General features: G+C 35.5%; 1 protein-coding gene across 2 annotated transcripts; it reads left to right on the top strand.

The window, feature by feature from the left end:
• Positions 1–2,659: 2,659 nt before the first annotated feature.
• On the top strand, positions 2,660–15,361 carry ero1a (endoplasmic reticulum oxidoreductase 1 alpha). Of its 2 annotated transcripts, XM_055014966.1 has the most exons (16): positions 2,690–2,757; positions 2,806–2,992; positions 4,340–4,459; positions 4,547–4,630; positions 5,107–5,148; positions 5,540–5,616; positions 6,226–6,299; positions 6,857–6,977; positions 8,708–8,769; positions 8,846–8,872; positions 8,956–9,048; positions 9,148–9,394; positions 10,775–10,844; positions 11,758–11,844; positions 13,393–13,529; positions 14,615–15,361. In XM_055014966.1, exons 2-16 carry the CDS (start codon positions 2,921–2,923, stop codon positions 14,673–14,675), a joined length of 1,374 nt encoding a protein of 457 aa, XP_054870941.1. In that variant the 5' UTR covers positions 2,690–2,757; positions 2,806–2,920; the 3' UTR covers positions 14,676–15,361. The 2 variants fall into 2 exon arrangements, with proteins under 2 accessions (XP_023146192.2, XP_054870941.1); XM_023290424.3 differs by having other exon boundaries at positions 2,660–2,992.
• The last annotated feature ends 526 nt before the right edge of the window (positions 15,362–15,887 follow it).

The following is a 15,887-nucleotide window of genomic DNA, read 5'->3' as shown; positions in this document are numbered from 1 at the left end:
ATTCTTCTACAGAAAGGAATTATTTGCATGGAAAAACAAACTTTTAAACATGTAGCTTTTATACACAGAGATCTGTTTTTTTTTTAGGAGTTTAATCAGTGACTAGAGAGATACTTTATCAAAAGTAATCAGAAATAATGTAGTATACTACAAGTAGAAACTAGTAGTATGAGCAAATATTCAAGTAAACACGGTCAACGTCACTTCATGGCTGCAGACTTTTATTGTGAAGGCGGCAGTCGTCGCCGTCATGCTGCGCAGTGGCGTCTTGACGCAGGGAGCTCGCGCTGCTGTTTCCACCCGCTAATCATTAACAGAGCATTACGTCAGCGGCTTGGCAGCGCGAGGAAGCACCAAAATAGAGAGTAGAGGGGCGCGAGCCGCGAGCAAACTGCAGGAAAGAGTAGAAACCGAAGTACGGCTGAGTTTGACCTGTAACGAAGTACTTCTACTGTAGTACTGTAACCAAATACACGACTGAAGGGCTTAAACTTCACTAGTTAGTTGTACTTTTTTACTACATTGCATTTATTGGACATCATCTAGACCATATTTACTCTTCTGCTGTGGATACTACTCTCAGCTACTTGTACTTTACTGGAGTATTTCTAGTTTTTCATACTAATACTCCATACAGCACTGAAATAATAATAATAATAATAATAATAATAATAATAATAATAATAATAATAATAATAATAATAATAATAATAATAATAACCTCATAAAAATAGTTTCAGTAAAGATGCCAAAAAATACTTTTAAAAATAATGTAAAGTTCAAAAACTAAACAAATAAACAAGAGAGAGAAAAAGTGAAAATTACAGCAAGTATGTAAAGTATAATAATGATGTTTTTAGCTGATTTAAACACAATAACATGGTGTCATTTTACAGTCACATAATGTAAAGTGTAAACTACTTTACATACTGAACGTCATTCCTTACATCTGTAAATTTATCTGCACCTTCTTATGTTATTTGCTCATTTCTGTATGACTCCTGTATATTCTGTTGATTTTTTTCTGTATTATGTTTTCTATTTTTTTTTACTCATATTTCACTTTAATTTTTATTTTATTTTTGTTTTATTTTACCTTAATTTATGCCCTAATATTCTGTGTTGTCTTCCATTCTATATTTATTGGATTTTTAATCTTATTTCACTTTATGTTATTTTTTATTTTATTTTTATCTTATTTTACCTTCACTTTACACCCTAATATTCTGTGTTGTCATTTTCTGTATTTTATTTTCTAGATATTTTTAAATCATATTTCACTTTATTTTATTTTTTGTTTAGTTTTTTCTTTTTATTTTACCTTCACTTTATACCCTAATGTTCTGTGTTGTCTTTTTTATGTATTATATTTTCTCTATATATTTTGTTTTATCTTATTTTACTTTATTTTATTTTTTACTTTATTTTATTTGACCTTCATTTTATACCAAATATTCTGTGTTGTCCTATTGTTTACACCTTTATTGAATATTCATGCTGCTGTAACAATTGATTTTATCTGGGAACAGTTAAAAAATTTCACGTACAATAAATATGAATGTCCTTTAGCTCCACCTTGTGGCTGACTGATTTTATTACATCACAGAGATGTCCCCCACTTGAAACTGACCCATGTATGAACACACAATGAAAAAGATGGAAAACTGCACCGAGTTGGGTAATGGCAAGTTTGTACGTTTAATTCCTAACATTATATGTAAAAGATTCGCGTTTTTCTGCTATGAAATAATTTTGCATATCCGTTTCCGAAGCATTTTTATTTCAGTACAATCAAAAAAAGTCAAATAAATGCCCTCAAATGTATATTTAATTGAATGATAATTTAATAATCTAGTAGATCTTTTAAATTTATTTATTATAACAGTAGATCACATAAATAAATAAATACTCTTTTTTTATAGATTTGCTTTAAGTTTCAGTTTCAATGGTTTTGTGAGCGAACAGGAAGAAAAAGTAGTTGCAGTAAAACATAAATAAAAACATGAATTAAATCTAGAAGTAGATTTGACTGCATCATTAATCCTCCTGTTGTCCTCATTTACGGGCACCAAAAAATATTGTTTCCTTGCCTGAAAAAAAATTTCAAAAATTCAGCCAAAAAATTCCCCAAATTTCTGAAAATTTGCAAAGCCTTCAGGAAGAAAATTCCAATACTTCCTTAAAAGTTTCTCTTAAAATTTTTATTTTTAAAAAAATCCCCCAAATTTGGCAAGAAAATTATTGTAAATATTTTCAAAAAATAGTAAAAATCTTCCAAAAAAAAATCCTAAAAATATCTAAAATGATTACATATATATCAGTAAAACTTCTAATATTCTCTTAAGAACATTCACATAAAAATCAACCAAAATCCAGCGAATTTCGCTGGATTTTATGTGAATGTTCTTAAGAAACATTTTTAACATTTCTTTTTTTCCACCAAAAAATGTTCCCAAAAATGTTGAAAATGTGGACATCAGAAGTTTCACTGCTAATTTTTTTTCCTTCCACATTTTCAAACTTTAAAACGGGTCAATCTTGACCCGCAGGACGACACGAGGGTTAAACGGTGACGCCATTAAACAGTGACGTCATGAAACAGTGACCAACAGCGTGTGATCGCAGCAGCTGATCGGTCGTCACGTATCTCACGTCGCTGATTGTAAATGAGGAAGAACACAGGAAGCAACAGTCGTATCACCGCTTCCACAGCGACACTGGAGCTGCTACTGGTGGTGGTGGTGGTTTAGTTACCAGGTTCTTCTACTGGTTACCAGTTCCTGCCGCTGCTGCTCAGATTAACAGGTTCTTCTACTGGTTACCAGTTCCTGCTGCTGGTTCAGAACTAGTCCAGTCCTCCTCTCACACATTGTGAGGTTCAGTTTTTAACCGGAGCTCTTGGGAAACAGCGGATCTCGGTATGAAGCTGCTCTTCCTCCTCCTCTTCCTCCTCCAGGTGTTCAGACCTGCACAGGGCAGGTGTTTCTGTCAGGTGAGCTGATCTCTGATGTCATGTTACTGACTGCATCTGTGTCTTTTACTCTCTTCTGTTGTGCTAAACAGCGAATCTGAACAATAATGTTCATATTATTATTACTCCAGTTTAGCTACCTGTATTACTTTTACTGTCTGTTCCAGGCTTGTTTTTGCTCACTTATTTGTTTTCAGTAATATGTGGTACTTCTATCTTATCGTTTTTCTACTTTTTAGTACTTTTTCGGCACAGCATTATCTTATTTTATGCACAGCAAGCAATATCTGGCCCAACCCTGTAGATGAGGGCTGTCAAGCTCATTTTTATCTGAAATGATGCTGTTGTTTTACTACAATTTTAACTATTTTAACTGATTTTGATAATTTCTTGAATAATGTGTGATTTTTTTTTCAAGATAATATCATGAGACACATAAAGGCCAATAATGATGACTGTTGGTGCTATTAAGTGTAAAATACAGTGCAGTATTTTACATACATTTTGTGATTAAATAATTTAAAAATAAACTACAGACTGAATAAATATGTCAAACTTTATACAGTCACTGAAACATGTGGACTCAATGCAGCTACTCACATTTTCCGTTTATTTATTATTATAATTCATATTATTTTAATAGACTAGAAGAGAAATACTTTATTGATCCACAATTAAGGGGAAATGCTGTTGCTACAGTAGCAAGCAGAAAGAGTAAAGTGACCACAATAATACAAATAAATAAGCAGAAATATCCAGTAACTGAGGTAAAATTAATAAAAAATAAGAATATACTCAAGTGAAAAATACATAATAAAGTGTCACATGCACAAATATGCTATAGTAAAAATCTACAGTTAAATATGCAGTTAAAGTGAATGACATTTGTGAGTATTTAGGTACTGATCCCACATTATTGATCAGTTGAGTCTGTCCCTATTGGATAATATAATATTCACTCTGTGTTATTTATATTGTATATTTGTAAATGGAGATTGTTTGCACTACCTTTCAGATTTTTTAAGTTTTATCTTGCACCTTCTTGTTTGCACTGAAAAGGAGAAGCTCTCTAATCTCGTTGTACACTGTATAATGACAATAAGCTATATTCTATTCTATAATAATTAATCCACATCTAAATTAGAAATAATAAACAAACACAGACATTAGATGTAAGATTAACAGAATCAGAGTATCTAGATTAACACAGACAGTAAATCAGGCCAATAAATCCGTCCTTAGCTAACATTAATGAATTTTCCTGAGCGACTGACTGCCATATGAGCCATAAACAGCCTCAGTTTAGTCTCTCAGGAACAGAAAAGCAGCAGATGAGCAGCTGATTGTGTTTTTTTATTTCTGACTCAGGTAACAGGCGACCTGGACGACTGCGCCTGCGACGTGGAAACCATCGACAGGTTCAACAACAACCAGCTCTTCAACAAACTTCAAACTCTCCTGGAGTCTGATTATTTCAGGTTCTACAAGGTGATGCACCACGTTTACATTCACACAGATAAGCAGGTGTGTTTGTTTGTTTGTTTATTAAGGGCGTGTTGTTTGGATCGTCTGCAGGTGAACCTGAACAAAGCGTGTCCGTTCTGGACGGTCAGGAGTCACTGTGGTCTGAGGGACTGTGCTGTGAAGCCCTGCTCTGATGTGAGTCTGATCGAGTTTCTGTTGTAAACAAACACATTTAAACGTGCTTTTAAGCCTTATTTACCTGGATGTCTGACCTGTGAGTTTCTGCATTTAACAATTCAAGTCTGATGTGACAAATTCTGCACCAGTAGCCCTTTAACAGCTTTAAAACTTTCACTGGAGAACTTCTTGTTTCTCAAATTTGCATATCAAGATCAAATTGTGGGCAAAAGTAAGATGAGGAGGACGTGTTTTAGCACCAGCTGTAAATGCAGGGAACTACCTCCTTATTCCCACTTCCTTCCCTCCTTTCCTACCTCCTTCTCTCCTTTCCTACCTCGAATGTTAATATCCAGAAGGCAAATTAAAATGAATCGAACATGTTTTAGCACCAGCTGTAAACATGGAGGCCCACAGATGGAATCTTAATGTCCAGAAATGTGTAAATGGGTTAAAATTCACATCAGACTGACTGAAACTCTGTCTGTTTACAGAACGAGGTGCCTGAAGGGATTCGATCGTCCTCCCACAGCAAGGTGAGTCTGTTTGTTAATGCAAACTGGCTGCTTTGGGTGTATAATGTAAAATAATATTACATGGAAGAGTCTTGTGTTCAGAATGCCGAGTAAAAAAAAGAAAACAATTACTGTGCTCAAAACATATAAAAAGCAAATTCAGAGCTCCAGTGTGACCACTTTAAAGCACTTAGACAAGTTTTAATTCTTCAGTTAAACTGTAATTTCAGTGTTTTCAAGTGAGTTTTGTACATAAATCTCCACAGAAAGAAACTCAATCATTTTGCAGTTTTATTGTTTTTATAAAATAAAGTAAAATACGAGGATGGAGCAGATTTATTGTTGTGAGATTAGGTTTTTCTGTACAAATCAAGGATTTTGTCTGAGTTCTATGATGTGTTTTTGTGTTCAGTATTCAGCAGAAGCAAACGAGCAGCTGGATGAATGTGAGCAGGCAGAGCATCTCGGAGCTGTAGACGTCTCTCTGAGGTAAGCCTTACTGAATAAAATAATATATAATAACATCAAATACAACAACATATTTATACATGTAAACGTTCAGACTCATGTTCAGTTCATGTGTCACAGAGTGTGTTGTGTAAGTCACCCTAAAAGGATGTTTTTGCCCCTAGAACCAGTTCTGTGACAACAAAAAAAACAACTAATTTTGACATTTTATTAGTTTTGTCAACATTTTATCTGATTTCTTTTACAGTTTCCCATTTTTGTATCTGAACTGATGTAGAATAAGTCAAGTTTAAGAACTTTATATATCTTTTTTCTCCCTGTTTCTAACAGTTTTTCCAGTTTTGGTGATAGTTTACAGATTTTCTCACATCCTTTATGCTTCAAGAGATAATATATAACTTTATAGAGGTCAAGGTTTGGCAAATTCTGTTCTTTAGAGAGTAGTTAAAAGTTTGAACATGAAAAGTGCAGATTAATTAGCTTGTGCATGAATTTTAAAAACCCAAATCAGTATTAGATGGAACAACTTCCAGGTTAGCTGATACATTATATAGTTACAGTTTAAATCTTTAACTTTGGGATGTTTAAATTGAGTTTTGTTGAGTCAACCGCTGCTCTTTATGTTTTCAGTAATGAGACCAGAGAGGCTCTTCTCAAATGGAGCAAACACGACGACGAGGCCCAACGGTTCTGTGTGGTTGACGGTAAAATGCAGTCCACGAATTAATAACTTTTATCTACTTTGAATACCAACACTGTACTTCTGCACACTTTCACATTCCCCAGATAGAAAAGTACTCAAAACTCAGATTTGTGATCAGAATACATCATTTATTTCTAAAAATAATCAAAAAAAATCTGAAAAAGGATGACAAAACTACACAAAGTTTTAATGAGCCAAAACAGAGAGGATGTATAATTTTGTGGGGGATGTGAAGACAAGAATATCAAATTTTGGGAAATACATGCTGATAATTGAGCATTTTAGGTGCATGATGGAAAGATTACTTAGAGAACATAAAGTGGAGAATATTTTTGAGAACATCATGGAAAGTATTTGAAGCAGCACAAGAACTGAGAGATTGAAAAAAAAAAGTTTTGCATATAATTTTCTTTACTTCTTTACATGTCGTCCATTAATACACAGCCTAGTTGGACTATTCCAGCCTCCTGTAGTTCTGTGACTAAACATGAAGTTCCTGATGACTAAAGGAGACGTTATAGTGACCTGTAAATGACTGATGTGTTGCTGTTTCCTCAGATGAAGCGTCTCCAGACTCCCAGTACGTCGACCTGCTGCTGAACCCTGAACGCTTCACGGGTTATAAAGGACCGGAGGCCTGGCAGATCTGGAACAGCATCTACGAGGAGAACTGCTTCAAGTAAGCTCAACACACCTGACATGTCTTTAGATTTAACTTTCTGTGTTTAGTAGAAGAAGCTTCCATTCTTAAACACATGAAGGTGCAATAATGAGCTGAATGTCAACATATTTTCACCTGATGGAGGCAAAATCAAATGCCAGAAGATCACTGAAATTAGTAAAACTTGTCGGTCCAAAATAATAATTGAAACATTTCTATCTGAACTAAAAATATGATAATAAAAAATAATAATACATTTTATTTGTAATGTGCTTTTCATTTAGGCAAAATCTCAAAGTGCTACAATGAAGATATAAAAGGATAAAAACAAATGTAACCCTACTGGTGGCACTGTGGAAAAATAGGGGATTCATCCACTTTTTAACTCAGATATCTGTAAAGGTGATGGCAGAAGGATTAACCCTCTGAACCTGAAACAGTTTCTAGACATTTTTTTTTACTCTGCCAAGGAGCACAGCGGAGTTATGTCACAATCGATGTATGTTTGTCCGTCCGTCTGTCTGTCTGTCTGTCTGTCTGTCTGTCTGTTGGCAACATTACTCAAAAACGAATTAACGCATTTGAATGAAATTTTCAGGGAAGGTCAGAAATAACACAAGGACCTACTGATTAGATTTTGGCATTGATGTGGCTTATAGTCTGGATCCATGGATTTGTTAAAGATTTCTGTATCATTGTGAGATAGTGGTATGGTATCACTGTAACTATGACAACAAGCTGCCTGCTGATGATCACATGATAGTGATTCTTAACAATATATTTATTAACTTTTTTTATGCATGTACACACACGTGTTGTGATATACATTACAAGACTTACTCAGTCATAAAATTATTCATCAATCATTCCTCTCATTCTGGTAATTCTGTGAGGTTTACATCACAAATATTAATTCCGCCTCATCACTGTCATCTGTTAAATTTATGGATTTCACAAAAGCAACAAATGGTCCCCAGACTTTCTCAAACAAATCCTGTCTCCCTTTTCGTACATATGCTGCTCCCTCTAGAGGAAAGGTTATTAACATTTCCCTCACCCAGTGTACTGAACTTGGCTTGCAAGTAGTATTTTTTTAGCATGCAGGATGCTCAAATTTGTTATTGTGCGTTCACTTTTGGTGTCCTTATGTTACTTTGGATAAAGTCCCAAAATACAGTGAGCAGGCTTTATTGAAATGGTTTTAGAAATAATATTTTCTACTGTTTGTTTAACGTCCCCCCAGAATTTTTGAACCTTTGGGCAATCCTAAATACAATGATCTCATTTCAACAAAGTAACTTTAATGAAATATCACTTGAATAGGTTTTTAATTTTTTGTGTAGGATAAAGGGATTTCAAATAAATACTTTAAGCCTAGATTTGTGTCATTTTCGTGATGTGATGATTGGCTTTAAAAAAAAACAGATAACAAATTAATATGGTTTTCTGTGGTTTTTGCTAGTTGTGTTCTGTAATTTAACAAAACAGGAAAATCTATAAAACAACACTAATGTAGTCATTGCTGTGGGAGCATTCTCTGCTAGCTGGGTTTGCTATCATGGCTAAGAGTCACAATGTAAATATGGTTCCACCCAAATTAAAAAGGGTTTAAAAGGTCAGACGATGTTTATTTGAAGCCTTGGACTTTGCTTTTAAAATGTTTTTTCAAGTCTTAGAAATAAATGTATAATTAGAAGTTAAACAGACTCATAAAAAAATCACTTAATCCCTTCGTTTTCTTTGTGCAGACCATTTTCCATCAAGCGGCCGCTGATTCCCAACTCATACCAGAGCAGCTCAGGAAGTGAAGGTAAAATCCTCAGTGTTACTGTGATGAACCTTGCTGTCATTTTTTATGTTTCTGATCGCTCTGTGTTTATTTACAGCGAGGACCTTCTACAGCTGGTTGGAAGGTGAGCTGATGTTTCACCTGAACATGTTGTGTTGTGTTTTTGCAGTTTTTTGTCAGCTCAGTTTGCATATTTTGGTCTCTCAGGTCAGTGTGTGGAGAAAAGGGCCTTTTACCGCCTCATCTCCGGCCTCCACGCCAGCATCAACATCCACCTGAGCGCCAGATACCTGCTGGATGGTGAGACACGAAAACACCCACTGACTCCTCTTCTTCCACCAATATATCTAGAATTAAGTCAGTTTTCATTAGCTGTGTTTGTGTCTTTCCTCCTGTCAGACAGCTGGTTTCAGAGGAAGTGGGGTCACAACGTTTCTGAGTTCAGGCAGCATTTTGACTCGGAGCTGACGTCCGGCGAAGGCCCAAAGAGGCTCCGTAACCTTTACTTCCTGTACCTGATCGAGCTGCGAGCGCTGGCCAAAGCTCTGCCGTTCTTCCAGCAGCCGTCCTTCAAGCTTTACACCGGCAGACCAGAGGAGGACCAGAACCACAAACAGCTGCTGCTGGACCTCCTGCAACTGGCCAGGTCAGTCCGACACCACGACACCTGCTGGAAGGAGGTAGTCAGTGGATAGATTCATTAGAATGGCTCTTTGTCATCAGTTTCTCTTTACTACCGTTCAAGACGTTAAATAGGTTCTATAAGGAGCTAATATGTTCTTTCTGGAGCTATAATAAAGTGCAAACAGGAGCTAACTGGATGTCTCCCAAGCTAGTAGATCCTAATAGGACCCAACAGGAGCGATCTGGAGCTAACAAGCTGACAAGACCCATTAGCAGCTAGCAGAAGCTATCAGGAGCTCAGAAGTGCTAGCTGGGGTCATTAGGAGCTTACAGGTAGCCAACAGGTACCACCGAGAGCTAACAGGAGCTAACCAGAACCAACTGGAGCTAAACCAAGCTAGCAGATCCTAATAGGATCTAACAGGAGCTAACAGGAGTTGACAAGACCCATTAGCAGCTAGCAGAAGCTATCAGGAGCTCAGAGGTGCTAGCTGGGGTCATGAGCTAACAGGAGCTAACCAGAGCCAACTGAAATAAAATCAAGCTAATGGAACGCAACAGGAGCCAGCAGGAGCTAACAAGAGCTATTAGCTATCTTGCCAAACATGAACATACAAGGAATTTTTTGTCTCTCAGTGAGTTCACACATTAGCACCTTTACTATATACGTGAGCCTGGACAAACATGGATGTAAACTGCAGCCTGACAGAGCAACTGCTAGGTGGTAAATCTGGTTACTTATGACAAAAAATTAATTTTTCTTGATACTTGGCAAGTAGTTTGTTTTTTTTTAAGCATCTTGGAGAAGTTGCCACAATTCTTATGTGGATTTAGAGCTTCTGTCTCTTTATATAATCTGCACTGACTCCATGATGTTAAGATCAGATCATCTGCTGCAGGATTCCTGGTTCTCTCTGTGACTGAATCTAGTTCTTTAAGGCTAGGTGTTCTGCTGCAGAATGAATTTGGTACGATCAGAGGCCTCTGATTGTATTATGTGTTGAAGGAGAATCTAAGCATCTGAAGTGTGCTGGTTCAGTCTGATAAGTGTGAAAATGGAAATGATCTGAGGGTGTGGCATTAGACAGAAATGAGTTGAAACATCTGCAGCAGCTGTAGCTCGATTCTCATCTTTATTCAGGCTATTGACACACTTGACTCTGGCTGCACTGTTATGAGTCAGTCTTCACTGCATATGAGGCAGGCGACAGGTTTTGGTAATAAAAACAGAAGATATCTGGTTTTGCTGCTTGTGTTTTATAGTTGTGGGTCTGTCTGTTATAGGATTTCAGTGGTGTAACCTGTTAATGTTTCTTGATCTTCCATTATAGTAATGTTTGTCATATTTACTATCTAACCTGGTATTTTTTCCTGACTCTTCTCTCCCTGTTCACTTTTCCAGATCTTTCCCTTTACACTTTGATGAAACTTCTCTGTTTGCCGGCAACAAAAAGGAAGCAGCCAAACTGAAGGTTAGAACTCTCAACTCATAACTAAAGTAAAGCAACAGTAAAGCACAAATGGATGACTTTTTATTTAGAGGGACTACTACTGAATATATCAGGCAAGGAGAATTCACACATTTTATGTTGAACATTTTCACAGTTTATTATCTGTTTTGCAAGCTGAAGGAACTGTTTGCCCTCTTTTTAAAATTCACTAGATTAGACTGAATTAGAATTAATTAATTTCAAACATGTAGCAAATAGTAAGAGAAATAACATTAGCAGAGAGTATGCAATGCAAATTCTGACTAAACATAGGTTCCACACTTTTTATTAAACCAAATATAACTCAAATATTTACCTTAATGTGCATCTTTTTGCACAAACCTTATAAATATGCTGATACCAACTAGCGTCACAATCCTCCTCATCCCCACATCTCTTAAAGAACATCTGCACATATTTCTGGACTGATTCATATTTATTAATTCCATACATTAAGCCCACAAATTGAAATATGCAAACTCTTCAGAGGGGCACAAACAATGTTTCTTTATATTAAATTTTCTTCTTGACTCTAAACTCACCTCTCTGTATGAGAACATTTAGATTCAGTCCCCAGATGAAGACGACTTTAAGGCTTTCTTCTATAGCTACCAAAAATAATCAGAAAGTGAGATTAAAATAAAATTGTAAATTGAGGGATCCCAGATAGAGGTCAGTAAAGTTTATCTTATGTTAAATAAACACGCATATAATAAGAATTAGTACCAATTAAATGCTGCTGAGAGAAACTTAATCTTCCTCGTTTGCATCTAAACAAACTTGTGTTGGATTATTGACTGAATTTGCTGTAAATAGGTCAAAACTTTCAGGTTAACTTCTTTGTAACAGGCAGACTTCAGTATTAATTTAAAAAGTTAAATGTTGTGTCTGTCAGGAGGACATCAGACTGGCCTTCCTCAACATCTCCAGGATCATGGATTGTGTCGGATGCTTCAAATGTCGTCTTTGGGGGAAACTTCAGGTATTTCTGCTACATCTCTCTGCATCTCAAAGCTTTTAGCAGTTTTAAACGGTGCTTCACAAAGTTGAATCTTGTTCATTTGCAGAAATCAATCATAATTTAACATAATGAATCAAACGATTTCTTAGCTTTTTTCTTCCTGTCTCATTTTTACTGATTGTAGGTTCATTTTTCACTGCAACATACAGTCCTGCACCTCTATGGAAACACAACAGCCGTGGCTGGAAATAGAAAATGATATTTGTGCAGTACAAAAAGAAAAAATAAAAGTTATATTTGTTAGATTATTCATAACGTAAAACAATGGAAACTACCAGGAATCAACAGGTGTTACTAGTATTGGGGAAATGAGGCTCTACATGCTATAAATACTTTACTATTTACATTTTTACAACCTCTACAAACTCCAGAAAGATGTTTCACTGTGCTGATGTGTCTTCCAGCAACTTGCAACTTGCTTGCTGTATGCAGTTTTTGAGCCATGCTGCTTTTATTTTATTGATCTAATATGTTGTTTTTCTCCTTTTGTCGTCTCCTATCCGCTCTGTAGAAACACTGCCTGCAGTTCAGTTTAAAACTCTCTAAGTTCCCTGATCGTATTTAATGGCTTCTCAGTTGCACAAAGGAGCAGAGGTGTTTTTTTTTTTTGTTTTTTGTTTTTTTAAACAGGACCTGGTGCAAATGGTTTATTTTTGGCAATTTTTAAAAAAACTTTTACAGAATAAATTGATTTTGATGAAATATCACAGTTTCAACCTTAGATATGGTTGTTTTCCAATAAATTGGAAAGTTGAAAATGCTACAATTCTGTGTGTTTTAGGAGGTTCTGGCTGATAAATGATAGGATTTTGTTGATTTTCTTAAATACAGTATGCCTTTCAATCTTCAAACTAGAAATCACGTATTTTAGTCATAATTAGAAGATGAAAGTAGTAGTTAAATTTAACTACCTGTGGGGATTGTGGGTGTTGCAAGCCTCTACTACTGGCATTTTGGGGTTTAGGGACTGAAAACTTTAGGGGCCTCTGATGTAAAATACAGATGTTTGGCAACTTTTGTGTTCTAAGAAGACAGAACTGTTTAAAAATGCAGAAACTTTTAATAGAAATTGACGCCAGCTGCAAATGTGGCATTAATGTGTGAGGAGTCGGAAGTGAAAAATCATTTTCCGGCTGTTAAACTCGGTTCACCTCATTTAAACAGTGGATGGGAACTATCAGGGTTAATTAGGTTCATTTCTGGGTGTAGATTTGATTTTAAGAGGATATTTTGAGGATTCATGCACCAGTTTGGGTCTTTTTTCTGCACAATTTATGGTGGAAATGTCATGTTTATATAAAGGAAAACACAAAATTTAGTGAACCTTGTAGAGATTTTTCATGTTTTGATTAAAGGCCCTGAAATCTCTGCCTGTGGTTGTGTATAAAAATAACTATATCCTGAAGATAAAGACTAAAACATGTTTAAATGGTCCTCAGACTGTACAGTACGTGTGGCTGAACTGCTGCATTTATGATGCTCTTTGTTTTTATCTCTCTCTGTCATCAGACTCAGGGATTAGGCACAGCGCTAAAGGTTTTGTTTTCAGCGCAACAGATTGAAGCTCTGCCCAAATCCAGCAACCAGCGACCCAGTTTCCAGCTCAGCCGGCAGGAGATCGTCTCTCTGCTCAACGCCTTCGGAAGGTGAGAAAGTCCATCAGCGTCCTGTGATGATGATAAAATATTAAGAAAGCCAGAACTCCCAGTCTTGGTGCAGAAGTCTAGATCCAGTCTGAAGCATTTTTTAAACCTGAAAATGATTCATAAATATTTCTCAGGTGTCTTCAGAAGCATGAGGCTGGTTTAGTTTGATTGGATTTCTCTCTATAATACAATACAATACAATACAATACAATACAATACAATACAATACAATACAATACAATACAATACAATACAATACAATAAGGTCCTGACCCTACTACTGTATATGAATTGCCCTGAGATTCCTTATCTAAATTGGTGCTTTATAAATGAAACTGATTGAACTGATGCCGTACAAGTTGGAGAACTCTTCATGCATTTCTTCTGTAGGACACTTCTTCAGTTTATTGCCTAATCTTACACAAAATAAACAAATGTTTATTAAAATAATGTCCTGCTTAACCTGCCAAAATCAAAGAAATTGATTTTGCTGAAATATCACATTTGATTTGGTCTCCTCTCTCCTCTGTGTGACACAAACATGCCGTTCAACCTGAAAACTACATTTTTTTGTCAGTCACTGATGGCATCTCAGTTGTGCTGAAGAGCTTATAATGTTTTGATGGACACAGGATCTGCTGCAATGTTTTATTTTAGGTGAGTTATTAAAATGACACATGTAGATAAAGTGATTTTCAAGAAAATGTTGCTATATTTAGCTTATTTTTGGTTGTTTTTCTTGACAGAACAGTGTCACGCTCAGTGTGTTCAAAGACTATTGGATGATTCTTTCTGTGTTTACGGTTTCTTGCCATGATAAATGGTGTAAATTTGACTTTTTTTTAAATAAAGGAAACTTGCCATTTAACCCCACTGGCAGATTTTAGAGTTCAGAGATTTAACTAAAAAGTGTTCCAAACTTACCTTAATTTTATTCAAACTGTAAATGTTCATATTGTACTGTCATTTAAACTGACTTTTAGGATAGGATGGAGCCAACATTACATTTCTATCATTATTCTAATAATTTTTCTTTGCATTAGAAGTTCTTACAGATGTTTGTCTCTTCACATTTCGTCCTGCAGGATTTCCACGAGTATCAGAGAGCTGGAGAACTTCAGATCGCTGCTTGCAGAGAAACGATGAGGCCTGAAGAGGAATCCAGCTTCATCCAGAGACTCATCTGATGGTTTTTTTAAATAATGAGGCTGTGGTCCGTCCAGCTGTTTTAATCCTGCTGAAATTTCACGTCTTTAACAGTTTGAATGATAAAACATCAGCTTTGATCAGCTGATACTTTATTTTAATTGTTATTTTTTTATTTCAATTATTTTTATTTGATGAAAATGAAGTAATTTTTTCTTGAATTCAAATAAAATCAGATTTTTTTTTACACTTTACCCTGCACTGAAGAGAGAAAGCTGATCTTTTGTTACAGATATTAGAGAAAATTCAGAAATAACTTGAATTTAAACTCATTTCTTTATCTAGAAAATAAACTGACCTGATAAAGATCTGGATTGAGTTAACAGCTGCTCACCAGTCTGTGTTTTTGTGATTCTGCTTTCGTCCTGACGATGGCGCTGTTTGTACAGAAAACAGCTTTCTGCTGATAAATGCAAAATCTAATGTTTCTAAAAGTCTTCAGGATCAAGATGCAGATGTCAGATGTTAAAATGAAAAGCACACAGGAGTGAAGATGAATTATTTTTACTGTATTTTCAGACTAATGATTTGCTTTAAAACTGTTCTCCATTATCATAACACCAAGTCCTGGTCCATGGTGCCTTCAGGGACACCTCGAGAACTCAAACTTCCACCTTCTGCAGTTATCTAAAATAATAATAAAGCTTCTTTGTGTACTGGAAATTTTAGAAATAATTTATGAATTAAAATTTAGAGTTTTGACACGAGACTACTGTTAATGAACATCAGGACTTTGTTACTTCGTGTAGATGCTGTCATATTTAATGAAGAAAACAAGAAATATACTTTTAAAATCTGTTTTAGGACGAATAGCAGACAAAAGACAGATTGAGATGATTTGACTTGTAAAATACATTTAGTTTTAAATATACTATGTTAGGTTAAGGCCTGAAGGAAGATTTTATAGTTTATTTTTTTCAAAGTACAAACAAACTTGAATATTTATTATTATGACTGTAAACAGCTGTTTGGTGCAAAATGGAGAAATGAATGCAGGATAACTGAGTAACTGGAGGATGTTTTGGCTTCTTGTTGTGCTGCTTCTTTGTCTCCTCTAATTCTGTCCAGAGAGAAAATAAAAATCTGTTTTTCTAAAAAGAAACCGACTTCTTATTTTAAAAGACTTTCTTTCTTTTTACTCTTGCTCTTTTA

Source organism: Amphiprion ocellaris, chromosome 1, assembly GCF_022539595.1.
Source record: "Amphiprion ocellaris isolate individual 3 ecotype Okinawa chromosome 1, ASM2253959v1, whole genome shotgun sequence".
Classification (NCBI taxonomy): domain Eukaryota; kingdom Metazoa; phylum Chordata; class Actinopteri; family Pomacentridae; genus Amphiprion; species Amphiprion ocellaris.
The sequence above is the reverse complement of the archived record's forward strand: the minus strand, read 5'-3'. Positions and strand labels throughout refer to the sequence as shown.

What these genes read in the sequence shown, in the direction of transcription:
- ero1a (XM_023290424.3), top strand. Translation starts at nt 2,921, where the DNA reads ATGAAGCTGCTCTTCCTCCTCCTCTTCCTCCTCCAGGTGTTCAGACCT. An exon ending in GCTGTAGACGTCTCTCTGAG is followed by an intron (nt 5,617 to 6,225) that starts GTAAGCCTTACT and finishes TTATGTTTTCAG; the next exon opens with TAATGAGACCAGAGAGGCTC. An exon ending in GAGCAGCTCAGGAAGTGAAG is followed by an intron (nt 8,770 to 8,845) that starts GTAAAATCCTCA and finishes GTTTATTTACAG; the next exon opens with CGAGGACCTTCTACAGCTGG.